The sequence below is a fragment of the Aspergillus saccharolyticus genome, assembly GCF_003184585.1.
Source record: "Aspergillus saccharolyticus JOP 1030-1 unplaced genomic scaffold BP01scaffold_5, whole genome shotgun sequence".
Classification (NCBI taxonomy): domain Eukaryota; kingdom Fungi; phylum Ascomycota; class Eurotiomycetes; order Eurotiales; family Aspergillaceae; genus Aspergillus; species Aspergillus saccharolyticus.
Genome location: NW_020290615.1, coordinates 168,007 through 192,845, shown reverse-complemented (window position 1 = coordinate 192,845; position 24,839 = coordinate 168,007). Strand labels below are relative to the sequence as shown.

At 51.8% G+C, this 24,839-nt stretch overlaps 4 protein-coding genes and 1 non-coding gene across 5 annotated transcripts; 1 reads left to right on the top strand and 4 right to left on the bottom strand.

Annotated features, from left to right (window-relative positions):
* Positions 1–556: 556 nt before the first annotated feature.
* On the bottom strand, positions 557–1,209 carry BP01DRAFT_389338 (uncharacterized protein; the record flags this gene model as incomplete). The annotated part of the gene is made up of 4 exons (XM_025577909.1): positions 557–849; positions 913–984; positions 1,062–1,129; positions 1,192–1,209. 4 exons carry the CDS (start codon positions 1,207–1,209, stop codon positions 768–770), a joined length of 240 nt encoding a protein of 79 aa, XP_025434004.1. The 3' UTR covers positions 557–767.
* A 402-nt stretch (positions 1,210–1,611) lies between these two features.
* On the bottom strand, positions 1,612–16,433 carry BP01DRAFT_371653 (p450-domain-containing protein; the record flags this gene model as incomplete). Its single annotated transcript, XM_025576679.1, has 11 exons — positions 1,612–2,056; positions 2,109–2,915; positions 2,970–3,286; position 3,499; positions 3,580–3,757; positions 4,074–5,168; positions 5,205–5,706; positions 5,763–6,692; positions 8,365–8,686; positions 10,152–10,176; positions 13,559–16,433. 11 exons carry the CDS (start codon positions 16,431–16,433, stop codon positions 1,612–1,614), a joined length of 7,497 nt encoding a protein of 2,498 aa, XP_025434003.1.
* Positions 12,760–12,846, bottom strand: BP01DRAFT_t56. The gene has a single exon. It is a non-coding gene; the product is annotated as a tRNA-Pro (tRNA).
* Positions 16,434–17,913: 1,480 nt separating the features above from the next.
* Positions 17,914–19,300, top strand: BP01DRAFT_175114 (ribulose-phosphate 3-epimerase RPE1). The gene is made up of 3 exons (XM_025570813.1): positions 17,914–18,313; positions 18,379–18,630; positions 18,802–19,300. Exons 1-3 carry the CDS (start codon positions 18,071–18,073, stop codon positions 19,066–19,068), a joined length of 762 nt encoding a protein of 253 aa, XP_025434002.1. The 5' UTR covers positions 17,914–18,070; the 3' UTR covers positions 19,069–19,300.
* A 24-nt stretch (positions 19,301–19,324) lies between these two features.
* BP01DRAFT_175095 (uncharacterized protein) lies at positions 19,325–20,941 on the bottom strand. The gene is made up of 2 exons (XM_025570812.1): positions 20,427–20,941; positions 19,325–20,290 (listed from the first exon to the last, which is right to left on the bottom strand). The coding sequence occupies exons 1-2, from the start codon at positions 20,649–20,651 to the stop codon at positions 19,532–19,534; spliced, it is 984 nt and encodes a 327-aa protein (XP_025434001.1). The 5' UTR covers positions 20,652–20,941; the 3' UTR covers positions 19,325–19,531.
* Between the last annotated feature and the right edge of the window lie 3,898 nt (positions 20,942–24,839).

Here is a 24,839-nt window from a genome sequence, read left to right as displayed (position 1 = left end):
ATCACCATCATCACCATCGTCGCCTTCTCGGCAGGCAATCGACACCCTTCTCCTCCACCTCGTTACCGCACAGGAATCCAACTCATCCGCTTTCTCCGCAGAGGAGTACCAGATTCACCACTGGGTCATCACTACCCACCTCGCCCCCTTACTAGCGGAGTATGACAACACTGGAAACAACCTCCACAGCCAAAACAACCGCCAGAGCCAAAAACAACGACTGCCCCACTCACAGTCACAGCCACAGCACCAACCACAGTCAAGCCGAGGGTGTTGATGAAGGCGAACTCATCTCCGCCAGCTTCAACTGGATTTGCGAGCTCCCCACCCCGATGTTTGGGTATTGGCGACAACGCCGGCCGCTGGTCTTGGTGATCCACGCATGGTTTTGCACGCGCTGAGGCATCGATGGTGGATTGTTGGGTGAGGTAGACGTGTGTTTTCTGGCATTTATGCTTGTCTGCTAAATCGAGAAGAGTCTCGACGTGGGCAGGGGGAGAAATTGGGCGTACTGGAGACTGAGGATTCTCCTGGGAACAGCCAAGTTGATGACCTTGCGCACTCTTGAATGGATTTCATGGAGCATAGAGCGATACCTGTGTATACTTCCAAGCGAATCCTCTCCGAAGCAGACGTATTTCGCCAGACGTGCAGGACCCCAATCGAACCTGCAAACTAGAACTCAGACAGCAACACGTAGGCAAACAAGAGACATAATCAAAATGTTTCAAAAACTAGGCAGATTCAGCCACTTCCTCCTGCTACTACTACTCCCCCTCCTCTTCCTCAGCATGCAAAACAGTCACCCCCTCCACCGCCCTCAACTCCTCAACAGCTTTCTCCGAGAGCCTATTTTCCCAAATATCAGCGCCCACCTACTCCCTCTAAAGAGCTGCTTGGCTGAAGTCTTACTGCAGAAAATTGGTAGGAGGGATATTCCTCGTGCTAGACCAGACGTCCGATCCAGTGTCGTCCTTGATAATTCTATAGAAAACAAGTTAGGGAGCTAAGCCTCATAGGTAGCTCACATTATGCTACAAGCCAAATAACAAGATACATACTTTGTGACTTGGGCGCGGTTCTCTTCCGTGCCAAAGCCCATTTCATCGGCGTAGCGGAATAGGACGGTCTGGTTTCGAGGAAGGGGTAGGGTTATTGTGGGTGTAGTGCACGATGTAGGTGGAGGTTTACCAATTTTTTGGCGGACATCTTGTATTGCGGTAGTGTTCAGATGTTGCTGGTTTTGGAGTGGTAAAGGTAGTATGCTGTTGGGAGTAAGTATGTCGTGTGAAAGGCGGGAGGGGCACTTGAGATTTGGTTTGGTTTGCTGGTGGCGGGGCTGAGCATTGCTTGAGGCTTTATAACAACCTTGAACTTAGTGATCCACATTGAAATTGCCTCTTTTAAGTGTCACGGTGTTACTGCTATGAGGATCACATGAAAAAGCTACCGCCTACGGGCACTCCAAAACATCTTTAAGTATATATATGCAGAAGCTACCTAAGCTAGCGAAATTGTCATCTCATCATATCATCCATCTATACATACATGCCTCCGCCCTTCCAGAATGCAGCCTACCCAATGCATGAACCCAACCACACACACACCTGACTAAGCGGCAATCTGCCGTCTCCTCATGCCAACCTGCAGCCCAAGCGGCTTGCGCAAAAAGCCCTCACGACTCTCCATGGGGCCTTCCTGCTGCATCTCGAACTCGAATAGCCGGAACACGGTGCCGCAAATGACAAGCAACTCCATCTCAGCAACATTGCGACCAACGCAGGCACGGGGACCAGTACTGAAAGGAATAAAGGCGGCCTTCTGGCGGTTGGTCAGACGGGCAGGGTCCCAGCGCTCAGGAACAAAGTCGTCGGCGTCAGGGCCCCAGATCTCCTTGGAGTGGTGGATGGTGTAGGTGGGCACAGAGACGACGTCACCCGGGTAAAAGGTGTGGCCAGAGATAGTGACAGGAGGGTTTTCAGCGGGGATCTCACGGGGAAGACCCATGGCTGAGGTGCTGTGGATCCGCATGGTTTCCCAGATGACCCATTGGAGGCTGCGCCATTGTTAAAGATTGCACACTGCACAAGCAGGAAGGATGGACTTACTAAGGAATCTCCTTAACCATAGCATAAGTGGGCACTTCAATATCCTTGGGAATAGCCTCGTCCAAGACCTTGTGAAGCTTCTCGATCACACCAGGAGTCCGCATACACCAGTACAGGATAGCGCAGGAGGTGTTAGAGGTGGTGTCAGAACCGGCAATCAGCTGGGTCAAAGCCTCGGCAGTCAATTCCTCACGACCAAGCTTGTTACCATTCTGGTCCTTTCCTTCCATCAGACGAGCGAGAAGATCCACACGGGTATTGTTGGCCATAACCTCGGGACGCAGACGCTCGTTGACCCGAGCGACGGCAATACCAGCCAGGTTCTCAATAGCCTCCATACCATCCCGGAAAAAGCGGTCCGGAATATACTTGGCAAACGGCTTCAGCGCGGGGTAACAGCCAAGGGTGGCGGAAACTTCACCACGGCGGTTGAGAACCTCAACAGCCTGGACATACGAGGGAGGGGCATCCGGGGTCTTGCGCATCTCCGCGATATCTTTGCCCTTCTCAAGCATACCAAAAGGAGCGCCAAAAGCAAGATCTCCAATGATGTCAAAAGCCAGATAGTTGAACCAGTTCAGTGCATCGAGACTCGCGAAGCCGGTGCGGGGGTTGCGCTGCGTGTTAGCCATGGTCGTCCATTTCTGAACGAAAAGCTCGATGTTGCCATGGATGTACTGCTCGAACTGGCCGATCGACTTCATACTGAAAGTGTGCGACACCGTCTTGCGCTTGCGGGTGTGTTCCGCACGATCGCGAGTGTTGAACAGACCACGACGGATGGAAACGAATGCATCGTAGAAATCTCTGTACCACTACCATGAGCCACATCCCATACCATTATGCAGGCGGGCAACATACGCCTTCAGGAAACCATTTCCGTGACCGTAGACCGCCTGGATTGCGTTGTCATCGGCGATGGAGACGTGGCGGGGAGCGATGCGAACGAGTTTACCATAGCGTTTGTGGGCTTCATCGACAACGAGGAAACGGGAGCCGCGACGAGTTTGGAGGAGGAGCCAGAAGTTGGAGAAGGCGGCGAAACCAGGAGAAGGAATATCACGCAGACGCCAGAGCTGAACGTAGGGCAGGAGATAATAGAGGGCCACCAACCCCAGTAGGAGGTAAGGCGTGGCCTGCGGCGAAAGCAGGTCGGCAATCATGATAGGCCGACGGATCTGGTTGGCTGTTCGACGAAAATCCGGGGTAAAAGGGTCTGGACCGGCCACAGGAGAATCGAACTAGGGGTGGATTGACTGAGCGTCAGTTTAACGGGGAGGAGAATGTGGGAATTGGGAGGGAGAATGACAGCCGATCTCAACTGCCGACCGAGCGAAAACGGAAATCCTTGGCGGGATTCCAGCATACGACTGTGTATGGGCTGACTTACGCTGCAAAGGGTTCAGATATAGTATCTAATCAAAAGTATATAGGTTGAGGGAGTGAAAAGAGAATCGAAAAGAAAACTGACAAGAGAAATGCGAAGTGTTGATCGTAGTGTTGGCAAAAGGTTGGTTGGAGATCTCTGTATTTAAGAGGAGGAATCCCCGAGGCTATGCCTCCAGCCCGGGAGGTGAATCGGGATTGACCACCGGGTCTTGACTGCAGTAGCTGCTTCTCTCCAGCCGATCTCCCTCCCCGACTCGACTCTACCTTTTGCCCCCGCTTAACTCTCGGTTATCACGGTTATTCCTTTGTGGGGGAGAGGATGAGCCTCTATCGAATGTAACGTCGATCCAGGGACGATTTGGAGTTTATTTATACACAATTGTACAATGCAAGCCAGTCAGCTTCGAGATAATTGTCATTCCCAGCCGTGTCTGCCAATGACAGCCCTGCCATTGCGACAAGATCTTCATTAATGCTTCGTGTCTAAGGATTTTTTTGAGAACTTCAATATGTACAGTGAAGCCCAGCTCAACCTATGATGCTCTCACCACCGGTCACCTGTGACCTGGTACAAACCACTCTTCCGTTTCTCTGCCTCCCACCGTTCAACCCACGCCTTCATGCGCTCACGACTCTTCTGACTGCCCACATTCACCGTCGGGATGACCCGTCCGATCCGGAGAGCACAACAGAACATGGTCAATTCTCGGAATGAGCTGTGCTCGCTGTACGGCACCCCAAAACAGGCACTTTCCCGCGTGCTGCCTCTTTGTGGCACGAGGTCGCGTGCCGAAAATGGAGTCTGCCAATGGGCCGAGTGAAGCACCGTCGACACAGGGGGGTTGTCCAACATTCGCCCCGCGGGTGGACGGTACGTCCAGCCGGTCGGTCGAAACCCCACCACTTTCGTGAAATGCGGCTTCAACGAGTCCAAGTAATCGGCCAGCGTCTCGGCTCGAATCTCAAACAGGGTTTGCATATGCACCTGAGCCGCGCGGGGATCGTCCGTCAACAGCGATGACAGCTCCGGATCCTCGAGACACGCGCAAATTCGCTGTTTGGCCGGGGTGGCAAAAATCTTGCTCTTCAGAGCCCGCGCGATTCCCAGGCAGATGCGCTCCTTACCAATGCTATATGTCCCTATGACCACCAGCAATCGACCACTTGAAGTCGATGCTGACTCTTGCGCCGAAGAGCCTGTGACTTTGGAAACGAACTTGCTCATCAACCCGCCCCCAATGCCAGAGGAACTGCCTGTTGAGCCGAAAGCGAGCCCGCTACTTTTCTGCTGGCCCTCATTCAATTCCACGCACAGTTGGGCACAAGCCTGTATCACGTCTTCCTGGCTTGGAAAGGCATACTTGGGACTCAGATACGTGGTGTCCAGGTAGCAAGCATCTATGCGTTGCTGGCGATGCTGACCAGTAAGGGGATCGACAACATCCGGGCGCAAGAGTTCGTGCTGCACATGGAGCGGAGAGGCGCGAAAGTCGCCGCAATGGAGCACTCGTTGCGTTCGTTGGGATGGGCCAGATCCCATGGTCTTTTCGAACAGAAAGATGGCACTTCCGGGGCAATGGTTTGCCTCGATGATCGTCACATATGCTCCGCCCGTGCCAGGGATTTCGGTTTTCTTCTCAAAGTCGAGTGGCACTAACCATCTACGATCAACTTTCAACTGCTGGCACACGAGATTAGCCGTCGCACGGCTACAGTATATAGGACCATGTCGCCATGAGCCTGTGAGGCCGATATAGTGATCACTATGAAAGTGACTCAAGAAGTAAGCATTGCAACCTTCAACGGCACCGTAACGGAACGCATCCACGCATATTGAGAAGCCGGGCATAATTTTGTAGAACGGGCAAGTCCGTTGGTACGCCTGTTTGCCTCTGGATGCCACTTCATTGGCCGCTGCTGCTGCCCACGCAGTATCCTCCGCATTACCAGCCATGAGCTTGGAGAAGGCCGACCGAGTCCCAGCATGGCCGGGAGCGTATGGATCACGCTGTGCTGGGCGGGCGATTGCTGCTCGATCCATACGAGTTGGTGCTTTTGATGGAGGTTCAGGATCGGGTTTGATCTCAGGATCGGACTGGGCTTCAGGCTCGGACTTTATTGTAGGCTCGGACTTGACTTTAGGTTCAGGCTCGGTTTGCATCATACCAGGCTTGCCGTCTAAGCAATCATTGACGTGTATCGAGACGTCCTAATCCACTGACCGTTACCACACTGAGCATATAACACTCGCTCAGGACGACTTACAGCTTCATTCAGACCAGTCAAGCTAGTCTGGCAAATCGGACAAACAGGCACTTCGCAGCCAAACGAGTTTTCTTCGCCTTCGAAGCCATCGGTAAGGCCCCCCAATCCGATAATTACCTCCTTCTCTTGATTATCGTGGTCATCGTCAACATCGTCATCATCAAAGGCATCTAAGAAATTCTCTTCCCCTCGGAACTCGTCTTCCAGATCGTCAAAATTCGTATATTCATCAGGTTCGGTGTAATTCGTAGCATTTCTTACCAAGGATGGTGACGTGTCGACAGCTGGCGTCGTCGGTTTTTGACCATTTCGGCTTGCTTCCTCAGCACCGACGGGCGACTCTGCGGAGCTGGCGAAAGCGGGGGCGCCGATCGGGTGATCAGGAGCAATAGCTGATTCCTTTTCCGCGGCGCGAAACCTCTCCAGATCTTCCTCCTCCTCGCTATCGGATTCATCGATAAAAGGCCCACTAAGAAGGCGAGTTTTCTTCGCGAAAGCCGCTGGTGCAGCGTCGGATCCAGACGACGACTTCGCCTGTGGTGAGGTACCATCGCCGGCGGTCGGTGCCTCTAGCTTGCGTTTCTTGGACACGGCCAACTCATTCTCGTTGAGGCGTTCGGCATCCAGGGCGGGCGCTGGTGTGTCTTCCAGCTCACCTTCCCAAATATCGTCCGGCGTTTTTGATCGTACTGCCCGCTCCGGCTCCGGAGCTGCGTAGCCAGCCGACACATTCCTTTTCTTGTCCTCCAGAAACAGATCTCCTGCGCCATTGCTGGCGGTGGAGCTCCCTTGTCGGCGCAAAGTCGGTGTTTTTTGGCTGCTGCTGCTGTTTTTGCGGACGCCATTGCCGGCAGACGGTCGTGCAGTCTTGGTGGCAAACTGGGTGATCCGAGGCTGAGTGGAGGTGGCTTTGGGAGGGCCGTCGGCTTTCTGAAAGAAATTCAGCAGGCTGCCGTTGCGCTTCGCCGGAGTCTGGGATTTGGCGCCGAAGGGAACCTTGGCTGGTGTTGAGCCCTTTCTAGCGGTGGATCCTGCCATTGCTTCTTTTTCTGTAGAGGGCCTCGGAACGTGGGAGGGAGTATCGGTGGGGGGGGGGGGGGGGGGGCGCAGGAATTGTGGTGCGGTTATTGATGTATTGATGTGTCGATTAGCATGTTCATATATTTCAAGTATCTGAGGAAAGATATCAGGCGATTATTGAAAAAGATATTTTGCACTATATCTTGCGAGTCGATGAAATGACGAAAAGCGGAAGATGGAGGCGCGGCGCGGCGGAACCTCGACCTCGCCGATTTGCGCGACACGAAGTCACGTGCTTTGTATCTATTAAGATCCGATTGTGTCGATGATGTCAATCCAGTTGGACGCAAGTCGAGTCTGAGCTTAAGATGAATTTTGAAATCTGCAATTATTAATGAATATTGAAAGCAATGCTACGGCTGTTTGAATGTACAAACGTCAGTAAATCAAGCAGCAATGCGGGGTAATTGTTCAGCAATGAGTCCGTTAGGCGTGGCCACATATATCATGATGCTTAGTACTTGATACTGCATACCAATCTTCAGTAGAGCCACCTGATTTTTAAAAGCATCATTTATCTACGGCAAGTGCTGCGCTCATTTCGACTCAATTGGACGTTGGTATTAACTTCTCGAATCGAGCGATACCAGGCCAAGTCGAAGTAGAAACATGATCTGGACAGTTTGTTCTCGACTGGGGCACTATTCGAGCCAAAAGGACTCGGTTATGCCGCAGCAGTTTCGACCCTCAGGCCCTCCCTCGGTCGACAATCAATATCTGCGTCTAAGGCGTAGCTTGAGCAGCCTGCAAGAACGGGTTCAACGTGGTTATCCACTGATAGTACCTATCCCATGCCAGCAGCCTCGCTTCAGGCGTAGTTGCTCGTTCTCCGAGGGGTGAGAAAATGCCACTTCAAGGAGGAAAGTCGACTTGACTTTCCGTTCCTATCACCTTTACCATGTCAATTCGCATTGCCTCTTTCTCTGTAAAAATACCATCACGATTTTCTACCACCTTCCAACCCTCGGACGTTCCGAGCCCAAAACCCCCGTCACCTCCACCTCAGCCAGCATGTCATGTCCTAAACATATAAGCACCCTCCGATAAGAAAATGCAGCATGACATCATGATAAATTATAAGAAAAGCGTAGAAAAAAAAAGTAGAACATGCCATGACATAAGATTCCCCTTCGAAAGAGCCGAAGCATAAAACCCAGGGGTTGCTTCCCTCACTGAAACCAATCCCGACCCAGATATCTCTTGCAATATCAACACTCTCAAGGTCGCTGCAAATCGTCCACAATTTCTCCGCGTGCATACTTATTTCGCCTTCCCAGCCTGGTTCGCAGCTTCTATACCGAGGGAAGAAAAAGTTAGCGTAACGATTCGAATCCCCTAGAACTCAACCATATTGCCCGCCTTCCCCCAATTCACCACCACCACCACCAAGTATACCCCAGAACCCGCCAGGTCCCCGCGCATAGAGCAGAACAAGGGAAAAAAAAATGAACTCACCCCGCCTCGTCGCATCCTCCAACAGCCCAATATCCACCTCCGACCGGGGCAGCATCACGTAGCGCACCACACTACCACGGATAAACATGTTCTTGACGGACGACAGGTGCGGGTATTTGTCCAGGTCGAGGACGTCAACGTTGTCGAGCTTGATGTTCAGGTATTGGTCGACGGACTTGAGGGTGCCGCGGATGCGGATGTCGTTCTTCAACTCGATGGTGACGGTCTGGTTGGTGAGGGTTTTGAAGAAACTAGGGTATGGGTTCTCAAGTTTAGTGGTTGCATCTTGAAATAAAGAACCGGCAGGGGGTGAGTGGGGGTGGTGGTGGTGGCGCCGTCGCGAAGGGTGCGTTACATACCTGAAGAAGAGCATGATTGCGGTTGAGTAGCTTGTCTGCGTGGGTGTATCGGGGGAGGAGGATGAGGGGTGGTGTTGATGGTGGGTTTTGTTGGGGAGGTCAATTCAGCATTCGGGTAGTGGTCGCGTCTGATTGAGGAAAAGCAAAAAATCAAGATCAAGCTCTTCGGGGAGCTGCGAGTGGGGAAAAGAGAGAATGAGAGGTATGAACTAATTGTATAACTAAGTCTTGTCCGGAGGTACTGACTGGTGTTGCTGCGATTATCAAAGTCAACACGTGAGGAGGGCGCTATCTGATTGCTGACTCATTTGTTAATAAACAACCAGTCGTACGGAGTAGTTAGTTTGTCAACTATTGACAGTGTGACACATCTTATCCATAACCACTAACTATCCATGTCCCCCAGATTGATCTTTGATGCAATAACTATTTCCACATTTTTCCATGACGAAATCATGGTATATACACTCGGTGCCAAGTCAGGGTTTAACTCATCCTTTGCTATCCTTGCGCATGTACCACATGGCGCTCTCCCCAACCATTGAACAAGAATAGCATATCCCGTTTAACTTCGTACAGGATAAAGTAGCCCTCTTCTTGGTACTCCTTAATGCACTATTAGCGGTTCCCCCTTGCCACCGCCCATGGCCACGAGCCACTATCTTGATAAACCAGGACGAGGGCGTACTATAAAATTAAAATTACTGTTCTTGACCCCTGGCGAGCAGTAATTCCCGTCCACCAGTCAATGTGAATCTATAGTTCTGGTTTTTATCCAGGCATCGTGGGTGAATGGTCGCACTATCCCAGGATTCATAGTGTTCCTTATCAGTATGGACTACGGAGTACAACGTATTATAGTACTATTACTGTAGTATTCTTGTCCGCAAATGGCAGGCTGCAGCGGCCCGTGCCTATATTCCTCTCCTCCAGAATCTCCTCATCCTCTAGGGCTTTTCTCCGGCGGCCTAGTCAACCACCGAATCCTCATCCATATTAAGCATTTGACATCCTGCGAGCTGTGGGAATGGTCCGGTGGAGAGTTGAAGATGGAGATAGTGAGAGATCATCAGCAACCACAAGCTGTATGCATGGTATTGGACAGTACATAACTACCGGTAGTAATCTTACAGGCCATGCCATCTCGTTAAAGAAGACCTGCAGTTGTGAATGTGACTGATGTGCATGGCGACGTGAGCGGTGATCCCAGGACATGCATTCTGCAGAGAGCCGACTAACTGTCTCCGACTACAGCGCTGACTGATGACTTATTGTGGTTACCTACCTATATCATGGATGTAGTTGCACACACTAAGCTTATATATAATCAGAACAACCTTGAGATATTGACTTTCAAGTCAGTGTTAGACATAGGCCAATAGGGCAATGTGGAGCATGAATACCAATACTTCGCATGTCCGATAACTCACAACAAAACAATCTTGCCCTTTGCTTCAGGCGGCCACCAATCCATCGTTGCACAACTGGTGCATACAACAAGTTCATATAGGAGGAAAGCACTACGCTATCATCCTTCAGAGCCTGACGGCGTCATGGACGGAAAAGTCTCCACCGGGACCTGCTCAACCAATCCATACCCAGAGACCATCCGACCGTCTCCATCCCAACCATTGACCCTGACAAAACCTTCATACGTCGGCGAAAGGCCCATCGTATCGCAAAGCTCCTGATCGGGCCGCACGCTTGAGATCGAGAGCGTCGTTCGATCCCAGAGCGTCACCACCCAGTCGAGGGCGTAGGTCGCATTCGAGACCGATGAAGTCCAGGTTCGCTGGGACGGAGCGAACGCAGTGACAGGCAAGACGTGGTGAGCGCCCGGCTCGCGGCGGACGGTAGCGAACTGAGTGCGTCGATGGTCTCTGGTATCCCATGCCCAGATTGAAAGCTTCTCAGCGCCGCCGTACGGCGCGTTGTCGAGGTGCAGCTCGAACCACGTCCAATTGGCTTTGTCGGCCGCTTTGGCGAGTCCGTTCGGCCACATGAGCTGTCGGTCGTACCAGGTTAAGGACCGCGCAGGATCGACGGTCAGACGAGACCCGTTGGCGACGAAGCTGCCTGACGTGAGGCCCGCTGGCATGGACCATTCGTGGGTCAGCTCAGAGCCCCATTGAAACAAGCCGGTGCCGGCGTTGAGGATTAGTGGAGTGGAGAGTTGGAACTGGATGTCGAACTCCACCCCTCTGACTGTGCTCCAGGTACGCAGCTCCTGAAGTGGAGAGGCATCATTGACCGTGTGGAAGCCGTAGTGGTCAAAGGTGACATTGAAGATGCCCCCGTTCTTGCCAGGGTCAGCAGAAGGAGGGATTGCAGATTGCCCAAATTGATGATAGTAGCTCGGGTCGGTGATGTCCAAGATGGAGCCCCGGTACAAGCCACCGTTCAATAGTATACAATGGGAAACAATGAGATAGTCATGGCCATTGGACGCATGAACGTAGGAGGACGACCACCATGAGTTTGATATGTTAGGGACGAGGCTATTGGAAGTTGCAAGGTCCTGGATCATGGGCAGAGGTTGGGTCTGTAAGCAGGCTTTGGTCAGATTAGTGGACAAGCAATACTCCCTGGCACAGATCCAACCTACCAGAACATCTTCCAATAGCCCGCCGGTCTCGGCCCGGAAACCCCAAGCTCCAAGGACCAGTACTGCAGGCACAAGGAAATTCATCGCCATAAACATCGGGAAGGGTCCAATTATTTGAGCCGGAACTCTTGGACGATCAATTCGAGGTGTTATCCCCGTCTATTCAGGCTCAAGAGAAGCCATGGCAGGTATATATGAGAGATTTGCATTCTGCTGTACCCCTCTATAAGGGGTTACATGGCAGGTTCACAAGCACAAAGTGATACACAGCGGCGTATCTATTCTCCAAACCAACTTGAGGTAACCTGGCGCTAATGATAGAAGCTCATCTCAAACATGTCATGTACGCCCAATGGCTGGTTCAAGCACGAATCATCAGTAGCGCCTTCGGAAACTTCCATAACAACCGTCTTGCTTGCAGGGCACGAACCATTTCCCCGTCAATTTGGGAGCACGGCCTACCTAGGAGTACATATGTGAAAAAAGGGTGTGAAGCCAATGTCTCACTAGTTGTCCATTGTTGATGAACCCTACCTAGTAACGCTCCAGTTCCCGGACCCATTGCCTTCTTCTTCTTCAGTCACACAGCCTTCCTTCAGGACATACAGATAGATTACTAGTGAGGCCGGAAGCTGACAACTTGGGCCGCGAAAGACAGGCTGCACTTGAGCTGACAGGCGTAACGCACATGTGGGGCTTGCCGCATGCCTGGCAAAGTCAAACTAGGAAGTTCACAAGTGCATTTGATAAACATGGATGGTGGAATTCGTAGCAAGTAACAGCTGCAAGGTGGGCGTGGTTAGGAGGGCAAAAAGAGCCATAAAACAGAAATATAAAAGTAAAATTGGGCCCGAACCGCGATTCGAACGCGGGACCTCGCGCATATTCTGGCTTGTCAGATGGAATTGTTTTGAACAAGAAACACCTGGATACCCGAAGCGCGAATCATACCACTAGACCATCCGGGCGGTAATGATGTCATGAGGTAGAGGGTTTACAATATGATGTGGTACAGAATTTAGCCACGTACTCTGGGTGTATGTACAGACTTGCTGGTGCAGATTTTTCCGTTCACCAGATCACCCACAATGGGTAGGAACCGCGGAATTGGGCGAGTCAATTAAACCTTGTAGTGTTGAGTATGAATTCGTGAACCATTCGGACAATGAGATGATATGGAGGCGGTGCATGTATGGATGTGCATAACTAGCGTCGAGAGGGAAATGTGCATACGCTTCTCCAGTCCTATTAAGATGTAGGAAGCGGCCGGCGCTAGGTAGTACAAATGTGTAACTGATCATATAAACGCATTGCCCTATTCGAGTGACATGGTCGCAGGTGTGTCGCAGACCAACGGCATCCAGAGTCAATAAAATTAGATACAGAAGGAGAAAGAAAAATGAGAGAGCGGGTCGAGATACAGACAAGAGATTCCAAGGGAAAACAAAATTGATCGACGGACCCGGTATCCGATAACCAGATCGGTAAAAGGATAATGGGCCCGAACCGCGATTCGAACGCGGGACCTCGCGCATATTCTGGTATATACCCCGAAGCGCGAATCATACCACTAGACCATCCGGGCTTGGATACGAATATTGACTGTAAGCAATGTTCAAGAAACCCATCTACTTGTATTGCCCCTCATCTCTACTGGATCGTACATCGCGCTGACTGCACGAACATCTTTGGGATGACTGCTTTACGAGTGCTGGAAAACAGTACACATCATCTCCTGATAATCCAACACAGGCACTATATGAGTGACTCCAATCCTCCGGGAAGGCCATTGCATACGCTGAATTTGAGGAGTGCCGCAGTACTTTTCTGTACTACTCGTTTCTACACACTTTATACGTCGGTATCATAACTTTGGTCCGACCGAAACATAGACCTCCAAAGAGGTTATTTTATTGTTAAATTGACCATTGCTTCCCTGTCAGTGTGACTATTTGCTATCAAGACCGCGCTAGAATCCAAAGTAATCTCCATACCCAAACATTTCTTCCCACGTTGACCCATCAACACGTCATACATATAAAGCACGCATGGAAGCCCTCACTGACGTGAAGGATCCAGCGATACGCGATTAGTATATTAAGCATCGCCAACCAGGGCGGGTAGGGGGGTATCATGATGGACGGATAGACCTCCTGGGTCGATATCCAAGACAAAAGAAAACAATCACAAACAAGGGCTCCTCAGCCCCTTGCCCTTCGGCTGATCGCCGCGCCTTCTCTGGCGCCGTGGTTTCATAGCCCATCCGGATAAACAGGTCCAACCTGCGCCGTTCTTACGGCCCTCGTCGAACACAGCGCCTACTCTTGCAAGCATATTCTCCCGATCGACTCCAATCTCCTGCTGCAGCTTGACATACCACTGCTCCCAATGCCATCCACCTAGCACCCCGGTTATGCTAGCGATGTCGGCAGTACTACCAACGGGTCCTTGTATCGCTTCGCAATCTCCCGCAAGGCTCTTGACTCTCGGGTCGGGTGTTTCCCTCGGTGGTTCGGTTTTGGTGGGCTCAATTCCCATGGGTAGGAACGTCCATGCACGCTTGATGTCTGTAAAGTTTTTTTGCAAGCGCCCAAGGAAGCTTTTGGTGGGCATTGGATCATAGCCTTGGGCCTTGAGATTGGCTGCGAAACTTGTTGATATAGCCGATCCCTGAGGACCTGCGCGTGAGATCTCAGCATCTAGAATGAAGAATTCCAGAAAGCCACCAGGCTTAAGACAGCGACGACATTCTTTCAGGCACAGATCATACTCGTCGACAAGTTCGCCGATTGGATATTCGTTTCTCAGCAAAGCTGGGAGAGATCGAGCTGAAATTACGTCGAACTTGTTGTCTGGAAAAGGGAGCTTCCACGGTTGTGAAACAAAGACTTGTCGGGCATTGGAAGGTCCTTTGATGCCAAGATTGATCTCTTGACCTTTGATTAGAACCGTTGTGACTTTAGCATCGGGATAGTCATAAGCGAATTGCCATGCCCACTCGCAGGATGCGTGCCCTCCAAGATCCAAGACGCGGAAACTGCTTTGGCCTGCCTTTGTCGTTGAGTTCGGCGATCGGTTAGAGCCACGAAGCTTCTTCGTGGCAGGGCTGATAAGCATGCGACCGCCATTGAGAAACCTTAGTGCATCCATCGCCCACATGGCCTGACGAATCTGCGCCAGCACGAGCTGCTCTTTCTCAACTATGGAGAACTGAGCCTTTTGCACACGAGCCGAGTCGAGCGTTGAATTGCGAGGCGCCATTGAGAAGGGCCCCTTGTATGCAGGACGTTGTGTCGGAATCAACTCGTACTTCCCCACCAAGCAGTCGATGTGCAAGTTACTCAAGCCGACACGAACAGATTGTATGGCATCGAAGCGAGCATGCTGATGTACATGAGTATCCCTGATGCTCGATTGATCGCGCAGAGCTTGGAACCCTCTCCAGTATATTGAATCTTTGCTTGCAGAAGTAGAAGGTTGTGCGCTTGGGGCAGCTGGAAGAACACCAGTGAATTTGACCGACTTCTTGCGCACAAGCGTGCTTGGAGTTTGCTGGTTGGTCTTCTGAGGAGCTTCAACCTCGCTGGCACTTTCCGTGTCAATGGTGTTGGCGGGGTTTGTCTCATTCAATGCTGCTAGGTAAGAAGCCTGAGCAGCCAACCAAACACTGGTCCTATCCAGTCCTGACATTGCCTTCTTCCTAAGCTCGGCCTCATAGTCCTCGTCTCGCTCAACTTGATCTAACACTGCTGGGGGAATTGGAGCGTAATCCACCTTGTCCACAGCTGTGCTCACGGGGCTCTTCAAGGGCTCCAGAGGCTCAGCGATATTCTCCGCGGGGATTCTTATGGCAGTTGGTGGTCCGCTTGGATCGTACAAAGCTGTCAGCTCCTCGTCCATGGATCTTTCTGGATAATCGATGATATGCTCGACAATCTCTCCCTCTGCGCGGGAAAAGGGTAGCTTGTAGAACCTTTCAGCAGTGGCGGAATTGGGCGGCTTGTTTCCAGTCGGAATTGCCCAGGTATGACGGGCGCGCGGGGCCAACGAAGCAAAGAAGCCACCCGGAGATGGAATACTTAGCCTGCTGAAGCTATAGCCAGAGAGTTCGGACGCAGGAGTTGCACCTTCGGCGCTACGTGGGCGTTGGGGTGGTGTCTCGACTTGCCACATCTCGTCGTTGCTGTCAGAGGCTTCAGACCAAGGATCTGAAACCCTGTTCAGAGACAAGTGTCTTAAAGTCTCAAGAGCATCTTCTGAGAGATGTACTCCTGTGTCCGATGGCGTATCTCCCCGGACCAAATTGGGTTCCGCGTCGAAGGCAGGCGGCGTCACTTGACCCGGGATGCGAGGAAATCTTCCTAGAACCTGGGCCAAGTCCTCGCTCGCACCATCGTAGGCAATCTCGATGCTTTGTACATCCGGGTCTGCATCGAGCGCGGGGATGCCGACGTCTTCTACATCCTCCAAATCTTGCCGAACATGAATATCTGGCGCGGGCCAGTCATGATCAGGGAGTGACTGTAGGTCTGGAGTAGCCGGCGCGCTCAGATTTGATATTTGATCCGAGGATAAACTTCCATCCAAAGAGGGTGGGGCATGAACGGCAGGAACAGAACGCGCGAGCAATGACAGAGCTGCTGGGGAAACTGGTATCTTGGAGGGTGGTGTCGGGGGAACCGGGGAGCTCTTACACGCACCCTGTAATGACGGCCACGCTGTTGAAGACGGGATTGTCAAGCTTGGATAGCGTTTACGAGAGATTGGAGACAGCATGGAATTTCGCGTCGTCGGAGTCGTCAAACTTGTCGGTCGGGTGCTGGCAAATGAGGTACAGTCGTCACTCGTGACCGATTCCTCATCTGTGGCATCGTAGAGGTCTTCAAATGGCTTCATCTGCTGCTGCCACTCGGTGTCCGAGCAGGATGACATTGTGCCGGCAGATATCGGCGAGAAGAATTTATTAGGCCTCATGAATCCCAGTGAGAGACCGCTAGTTTTCAGCTTCAACCGGGGAATTGTTACTGATTTTGCAGTATTGAGTGCAAGCCCCTCGTTTTGTTCCGAATATTGTGTCTCACGCGAGTCCTCTGGTATAGTATCGAGTCGCGTCCCCCGGACCTGCCTTGGGGGTGGGCAGCTTGAGCCCGTAGAGTACTGCACGTCTGCCATAATGCTCAAGCCGTGAGGTATGCTCGTAAATTCGCTAATGGATCAATTACAGTAAGAGGTGCAAGTCAGAATCAAGGTTAAAATCAGACCGTCAACTCCAAAAGAGCCTTGTATGGGTAAGCCTGCTGCATTCGACACCGATCGACAGGTCGACGAGTACTTGATAAATGATAGGAACGATTGAGGGCCTAGCTTCCAGAGCTGAAGGCACAACCAAACGATGCACAAAAGAAGAACAAAAAGAAAAGAAGCTATAGCCAAAGAGACGGGAAGAGGTTAGGTGAAGATCACCATCTTCGATCGGTAGCGCAGGACGATGATAAATAGCCAGCAAAAGGAGGGGAAGCAAGAGATCGGGCGCGATGGCCTTCACGCCTAGCACCCAAAATGCAGGAACTACTGCAATATTGTGCACATAGGCACCCGGAATCCCTGCAGGTAAGGAGCCTGAAGATACTATCATTGGTGCTGATGGCGTGGGCGCTTCAGTAAGGACAAATCCCAGTGGACAACCACTTCTGATGGGCGACAGCAGAAGGTCTGGGTGCTCACTGTACCAATTAGATTCAAAGAGGTTCTTGGAGCCTGCACAAAAAGACTGTCAACGAACAGGAGCTCGGGGTTTGTGAGGGGAGATGTGCTTGATTGGCCGGTTGTAAGCGCCCGCGGAGGCTATCTTTAGAAAGGAGGCCCCGGTTCATGGATGGTGATAGTGGGAGTTCGCTCGAGGCGATCAGTGTCTTCTGCAGACCCGCAATCGATGAACTCGTGATACTGTCCAAGACTTCAAGGAAGTGAAGGATACTTCAAGTCACTGAGCGTCGACGTGGCTGGGGGTGATAACACTAAATTTGACGCCCTGGAGGAGACTCAGCCGTCCCAACCGTCGACCGCACAATGGATGGATCCATTGATAGCATGACATCTCCACTCAGACGAGAGGAACAAGGAAAGGAATGAGCCAGCTCGCACAATAGAGCCGAAGCGCTGAGGAGTCACCCGACCAGCACAATTGACTGAGGGATGGAAGGAAAATGCAAATGACGAAATGGCAGTTGGCTTGGGCGAGGATGTACGGAGCGGAGCAGTTCGATCCTAAGCGGAGTGATCCGGCGTCACCTTTCCCATTTCGGTGCCTGACAGGTGAGTCCCTGGAATTCAGGCAATCAGGCCAGCCACGTGTCTTTTCCCGCCCTAGCCCTTATCGGTTTGGCATCACTTCCCAAGGCGGCATCCCGGACTGACGTCGACCGGAGCAGGGAAAGATGATATCAACGACCGCCAACAATTTTTGCCCGGATGGAGCTGGTTGTTTCTACACAGCACAACAGCCATTCGTCTTTCTCACCAGAGGCCGATAGATGTCCCGGCTGGATCAACTGACCGCTAGTAATCATCCTGTTATATGTCAAGAAATCTAACTAAATCCGCCCTGATCGCGTCTAGCTCGCAGAGAACTATATTCAACCCTAGCCCCTCTTTCCCCCACCTCCCCTCATCCTCTTTCCCCCTCCCTCCCTCTCCTTGTATACCGTACGATTTCTTCCACCTCTTCTTAACCCACCTCCATCCCTTTACCCCAATCACGACGCCCAATTGAACCTCTTCACTTACCGTCTAATCACTCAAAACCCACAATGTGTCCTCCCGCGATCATCGCCCCCTCCATCCTGAGCGCCGACTTCGGCACCCTGGGCAGCGAATGCTCGACCAAGATCGCCCAGGGCGCCGATTGGCTGCACGTCGACATCATGGACGGCCACTTCGTCCCCAACATCACCTTTGGCGCTCCTGTCGTGTCTGCGATCCGATCCCATGTCGCCCGTCCCACGGAAGCCCACGGCAAGGGCACCTTTGACTGCCACATGATGATCAAAGAGGTGAATGAACCTCCCCGGGTCATCCACCAAAAACAATCGATTTACCATAACTAACGAGCTACAAGCCGCACAAATGGGTGAAAGAGTTCAAAAAAGCCGGCTGCGACCTCTACTGCTTCCACTACGAAGCCGCCGTCGCCTCCGTCGCGGCCACCGAGCCCGCCGACACGACCACCACGCGCCACACCTCCCCCAAGGAGCTGATCCGCTACATCCACGAGCAAGGCATGCAGGCCGGTATCGCCATCAAGCCTGATACCCCCGTTGATGTGCTGTGGGAGATTCTGGAGAGTGAGGATGCGAAGGAGAAGCCGGACGTGCGTTTGCTCTGCCCCTTCTGCCCCTTCTGCCCCCTCAACACCGACAAACGACAACCCTTTTCCTAAACCATACTCCATAACCTGACCACCATATCAATGCCCCAAATCCACATCATCCCCTCCCCGCCCTCCCAAGCCGGACGAAAAACTAACAATCAAACAAAATAGATGGTCCTCGTAATGACAGTACACCCTGGCTTCGGTGGTCAAAAGTTCATGGCCTCCGAGCTTCCCAAGGTCAAGGCGCTCCGCGAGCGCTACCCGGACCTCAACATCGAGGTCGACGGTGGTCTGGGGGTTGGCACGATCGACCAGGCGGCCGAGGCGGGCGCCAACGTCATCGTCGCGGGGTCGGCGGTCTTTGGCGCCCAGGACCCGGCCGACGTGATCGAGAAGCTGCGCCAGGCGGTGAACAAGTACCGGAAAGAAGAGTAAAGCCCCCCTGTCAATCCCAGAATATACCTCTTCCTTTGGTTAATGTACATTGTGTGTATGTTTGTCTGCGTGAATATACCATGAGCATTCTCTCTACTTCATGTGGTTGATGTCTAATTTCTTTTCTATCGGTTGCGCTTTCGCTCGGTTTTAGTACCCCACTCAGTATGTTGTAGATTTGCGAAGATAAAGGTTTGGATGCAAGAAGTCGGGTTGGTTTTGCAGCTAAGAGCTATTTGCAATTCTTCGGGAATACCGATTGACAAGAGTCAAGCATACAGTCTCTGAATGAGCAAAGGAGCAAAGCAGAAATAAAGAAATAAAATCTGGTATCTGTACATGGAATGTAGAAAGAATCACGCCATAATGTCATGCGTCGGTGACGCGCACACATACACAAAGGCGAGAGAGAGCTGAATGCTATCGTCCTGCGACAGAAACCACAATGAAAGCCTGCCTGAGTCTAGTGGCCGTCTTTGCCAACGTCCGCCGCCGCCGCCTCTGCCTTCTCCTCCTTCTCTTCGCCGAGCGGCTCCTCCTCGATCGTTTCCTCCTGGTTGGCTCCGGCCGCAACATCTTCGCGCAGCGAGTTCAGAAGCTCCTGGTGACCACCGGAGATAGACTTACGCAAATCGTGGGCCACCTTGGCCTGCTCCTCAGGGGAGGTGGCCGAGACAATAGATCCCCGATGGTGTTCGACTACCGCAGCGTCTGCACGAATGTTGGCAGACGACTCCGCGGCGATCTCAGGGACCAACAAAGGGGGCCGCTTCGGGCGAGACTCCTGAGAAGCGGGAATGTCCATAGCCCCAGGTGCGATATCTTGCGTCTCAACAGGAGCATTCACAGTCGTCGCAGCGGGCTCTACCGGCTTCGACTCAGTCGCTGCCGGCACAGTATTCGTAATTGTGGTGGTGGGGATGTTCTTCGCGTCGCCGTTCGTGGATTGCCCTTTCGCCTTGGCGGCAGCTTCCTCGCTGGCCAGGCGCATGGCAGCGGCGGCAGCTTCATCCTTCGGGGTCTCCTTAGCAGGGGGGCTCTGAATCTTGATAGTGCTTTGTTTCACGGGCGGAGTTTCAGTGGTAGGGGTAGAAACGGCGGGGGTCGAAGATTCGGATTGCGCGACCGCGCTTGAGGAGAAGATGCTGTCCATGGGTTGCACGCTGTTGATTTGCATGCGAAGCTCGCCATATTCGTTCCAGTCTTCGACCTCTTCAAGATCCTAATATTGAGAGTGTGATTAGACTTCCAGTGTGTGCATATACCTGAAAGGAAAAGTAGGAAGGTAGGCAATCGCATGGTCCCTTTGGGGAAGAGGGGAAGGTGGCCAGAAGCTACACTATATGCGGGGTACATACCCCAATCACGGTGCCAAATTTCACTAGACCCGGCAGCTTCTTGCCCTTGGCGCGACGACCCCAGAGCTTGCGAGCGACATCGTTGGTTGCGACGTCGATGGCCAGGAAAGGCAGCTTGTTCGCCTTGAGGATTCTCTCCAGAGTCGCCGTTGCGGTGACGATGTGGGATGACCCCGCAGTAAGGGAGGTGAAGAGGTATAGGTTGTTATCTGAGTCTTCGAACATGGTGGGAAGAGACGTAAAAGCAAGTCGAGAAGGTTGTTTTGAGGTATGCGTATTGAAAGAATAGAACTGCACAGAGGGATGGTGGTGTATGATTGAAGACCAAGTTGCGTAGGAGCAGGAAGAAAGATGATGATGAGGATGGGGATGGTCGGTTGCTTTGCCCGGTTTCCGCTTCTGGGCTGGAGTGTCTCCGCTTTCCCTTTTTTTTCTTCCCTTTTGTCTTTCTTCCCCTTTACTCCAACAAACACAAAAAATGGTTCCTCTTTTGACCGCTGCCGCTGTACAAACTGAATGATTTTATTGCTATGACGTCGCTCAAACTCGCCCCTTTACCAGGATCACGTGGTGTCTTTCGCTCATTCACCCTTTTTGGAGACGTAGGCCCCTTTTTCGAATATCGCTTCGAGAAGTCCCAATGGATTGCGGAGCAATTAAGATTGAGACTGAAAAAGAATAGATTGCACTAATCGTTGCGTGACCACCGACTAGTTGACCGATCGATCACACTATTTCATCTAAATTAGAATAGAGAAAGCACCAGAAAGGATTAGGAAAGTGAAGCAGAGGTAAGGGATACCCTGTCAGCTATATATAAATCTACTGTAACCAGTACTATGGGCGTTTGCTCCTCTGCAACCCGCGCAGGTAAGCTTGGCTGATTGTGGGGGATCTGTCATGGTGCAGTGGCAAGCTGACGTCAGTCCGATTGCCGTCCGGACCGCCATCGGAACAACGCCCATCAATCGCTTCGATGATTACTGACTCGTTGGAGCCAGTCTTGTGGTCGCAGCGCTGCGTTGAGGGTTCTCGCTTGACCTATATACTTTTCTCAATCGTCATCCGGCTTCACTGCCAATTCACACTTCGATATGTCTGATACATCAGAATCAACGATTGCTGCCCATCGTGCAAGAAGACGTCCCATTATGCCAGAGACTTTGCCTTTGATGTCATACAGCCCCATTGGCTGCTCTCTGGTCACTGATTGTGCGCGCCTTGGTTCCGCATGACTTCATATCCAGTTACTGCTTCAATAAATCTCTAATGGGCCCTCACCGTGCAGATACTCCGTTAGTATACTGAGTCTGTTCCATTAACAGACTCGGGTGCTCCACGCCCCTTGCACAAGTTCACTATAAACGCACGCATCAATGCTAAGTAGCGGTGGGCAAAAGCAAAGCACTGTACTGTGTAGTCTTGGGTCAACAATTCGCAGACTTAGAGGTAAAAGTATTCATTCTTGTTCGGCCTGGCCTAGAGTCGCGAAAGACTGCCGGTCGCTACCAAACCTCGCCCCTGTAGATGGAGCGTGACACTCCATCCTTGAGGATTAATGTTGCATGTGTAAAGGGAGTCGGGGATTATAGGCTCTGTGTTACCCACATGACTGATGGTGGCGGGTCATGTAGTGTCATGTCTCACAGGGGCTCAGAAGATGCGACGCTCACCGCTAAGGAATCTCGCCAACTTGCCTCTCAGTCTTCGAACCACTAGAGGGTCCAATTTAGAAATCGACTTCGAAGGTGGGTTTGTGAGCAACAGGACTTTGATTTCCCACGAGCATCTGTTCAATTGGCATGGCTTAAGTTGAATACTTATAAATGTAATCCGAAGACTGTGAACCGTGGTCGTTGATCGCAGTGTGCCCCCATAATAGGCCAACATGGCCTTTCAAGGACTGGCATCAGCAACATACCCCAGGGCTCGCTATATTCCTCTGTCGTTGATGCATATCTGTGGCTAAGTGGTACTGGCCCAGTGCCATCTGAAATTCGATTAACAGCCCGTCTGGTACTGATCATCCACAGTGTCAGGACATTAAAGTCTTTCTCAGGCAATCGGAATGATTTGCGGTTATCGCAGACTTCATGAGACAGAGGGACTTGTTTGCCCGCAAATGGCACCTACAGCTCGAGACGTGCTGATCGGATGTCCTTGTCGCACCCCAAGTCGAGCACGAAATACCACTTGTGTGCTCAGATCGCCTGTCCAGTGAAAGCTGAAGATTCGAAGTACCAAGGAAGCGTCCCAAAATAGCTCGGGAAACAACCAAAGGTAATAACTGGCAGTGCCGTTCACCAGCCTCCTATCGATCGCCCCCGACAACGAAGTTGCCTATGTGGCCAGCACGGCGACAAATGATGTTGCGGGTCTGTGAGTGCCGAAGCGGCGTTTCACATATGCGCAGATAGGACATAAGTTAGCCAACCCACGGAATATGCGATCAAACCCCGCGCAGTTCATCCTCTCGTCGGGGCGCAAAGGCTTGACAGAGTTTTCCTAGGCGCTGAAGCACTATCTTCAGGTCGCTTCGTCGGGCCAGCCGCGTCATCGCAGCTTTCAGTGATGAATATTGAAGGAACAGGGAGAGAGGCTCTGGGCGCTGTGACCTGCAGCGGTCATAGCACCCATTCAGACCAAGCCAGTGGAAAGAAACTGGGACAGGACGGCTGACCAAGCGCTATTCTGGAATGAGGGTTCAAAAAACCGTCCGGGCAGGCTCCGCGGGAGTGTTCTTGTTGGGTATAAGGAGATCTATTGGGAAGCCATCATCACACATCACGCATCACACATCACACCACGAAGGTGGTGGTCGCTTGGCCTTCCTGGCTTGGTAATCAGCACTGAGCGACAGGGCTATCTGTCAGTTGATCAACCTCACCAGTTCAGGCATCTGCGACCTAGCCAGTTGGTTGTTGGTATCTGAAGTGCTGTACAGTACTTATTCAGCTTGAAAGGGCTTGTGCTTCGGGTTGTAAGCAACCCGTGCTCTGGATCTGAGCTTCTTGATCCCGGCTATACCCCCGTGCAGGGATCACAGATTAAGGCATCATCATCACCTCTTGCTTGGGCACGCGAAGAGATTGGGAAAGAACAGAGATTTGACCAAGATGCTTGTCATGGGGAGGTTGCAATCATAACCTCATTAGTGAACACTGTGACAGAAGACTTTAGTGATGACTGTTGAGCTAGAACTGGGCACAGCCCCGGAGACAATCGACTCGGGTCTCCAATCAGACGACCCCCCGCCAGAATAATTAATGATCAATCAATCAGTTAAACAATCCTCCATCCATGATTCCGCTTTCTAGATCTAAAATTAAAACCAACCTCTCATCCTTGAATGATGAGAGCTTTCATCATGAAACCAGGACAAGCGGAAACCTTCTTACGTGCTTCCATATATTTACTTACTGTAGCGATGTGCCTCCTGCATAGAAGACACCGATACTTAGTGAACGAGCCACAGTCACTAATCCAAGTGTAGGGCCTATCCCAGCCTATCGTCCACCCCCCTCTCTCTCATCCTGGAATTGTCTCCCTCCCCCTTTCAGGGCAAAAATCGACGATCGCACCGAAAAGCGTCTGGCGAGCCCCGCCTGGCGGCGCCGATCGTCTTTGGAGCTTGGCGAATGGGAGTGCTTTCTTTCTTTGCAGCCAAGATAGCGTCATCTTCTACACAGTATCAGTTCTTTTTTTCCCTACTAAGTATACCACTATTTCTGTCGGGGGCATTGTTGTTCCTAACCACGTAACATATTTACTCATTAGCAGTGCGATGCTTTTTCCATTCTCTCTCCCCTCCTATTCAGCTTGAGCGGTACTCCCAGCTCTTTGTACAGGGGTAAGAAGAACATCGAGTTGTCTGTATCTTATCCTCCAATCTATCTAGGTTCGTCGGGCAGAAGAATGTGCCCGGCCACAACAAATCTCATCGATTCTGGCCCTGTCTGTTGCTGAGACAAGTGTTGCAATTGCTAGAGAGAGTCAACAACTAACAAATACTATTTACTCTCTTCCTGGATCCAGGAACCGTTTCGATTGAGAGATTTGCTGGGTGAGCCAAAGGGGATTTGTTCTTCGACAGAATATCCCCCTAGACAGTGGACACGACCACCCCCCACCACCCCTCCCCCCGCTTCGATGCTGTTCTTTTTCAACCCCGATTCATGAAGAGAAGTGTGGAGTATACTCATTAGCTGTTGCGTACTGTGTAAAGTGTAAACATAGTCCATCGTGGGTTGCCCCTCCTTTTTTTGCACCCCCCCCCCCCCCCCTTAGTCTTCTACGTGATTGACTGGAGACGACCAGATAGCAGAGAGGGAAAGGGGTAGTTCCAATGTGTGATTTATGCACAAGGCGGTGCGATTGTGACGGGGATAAATCCCGGCGGTAAGGTTCATTAGA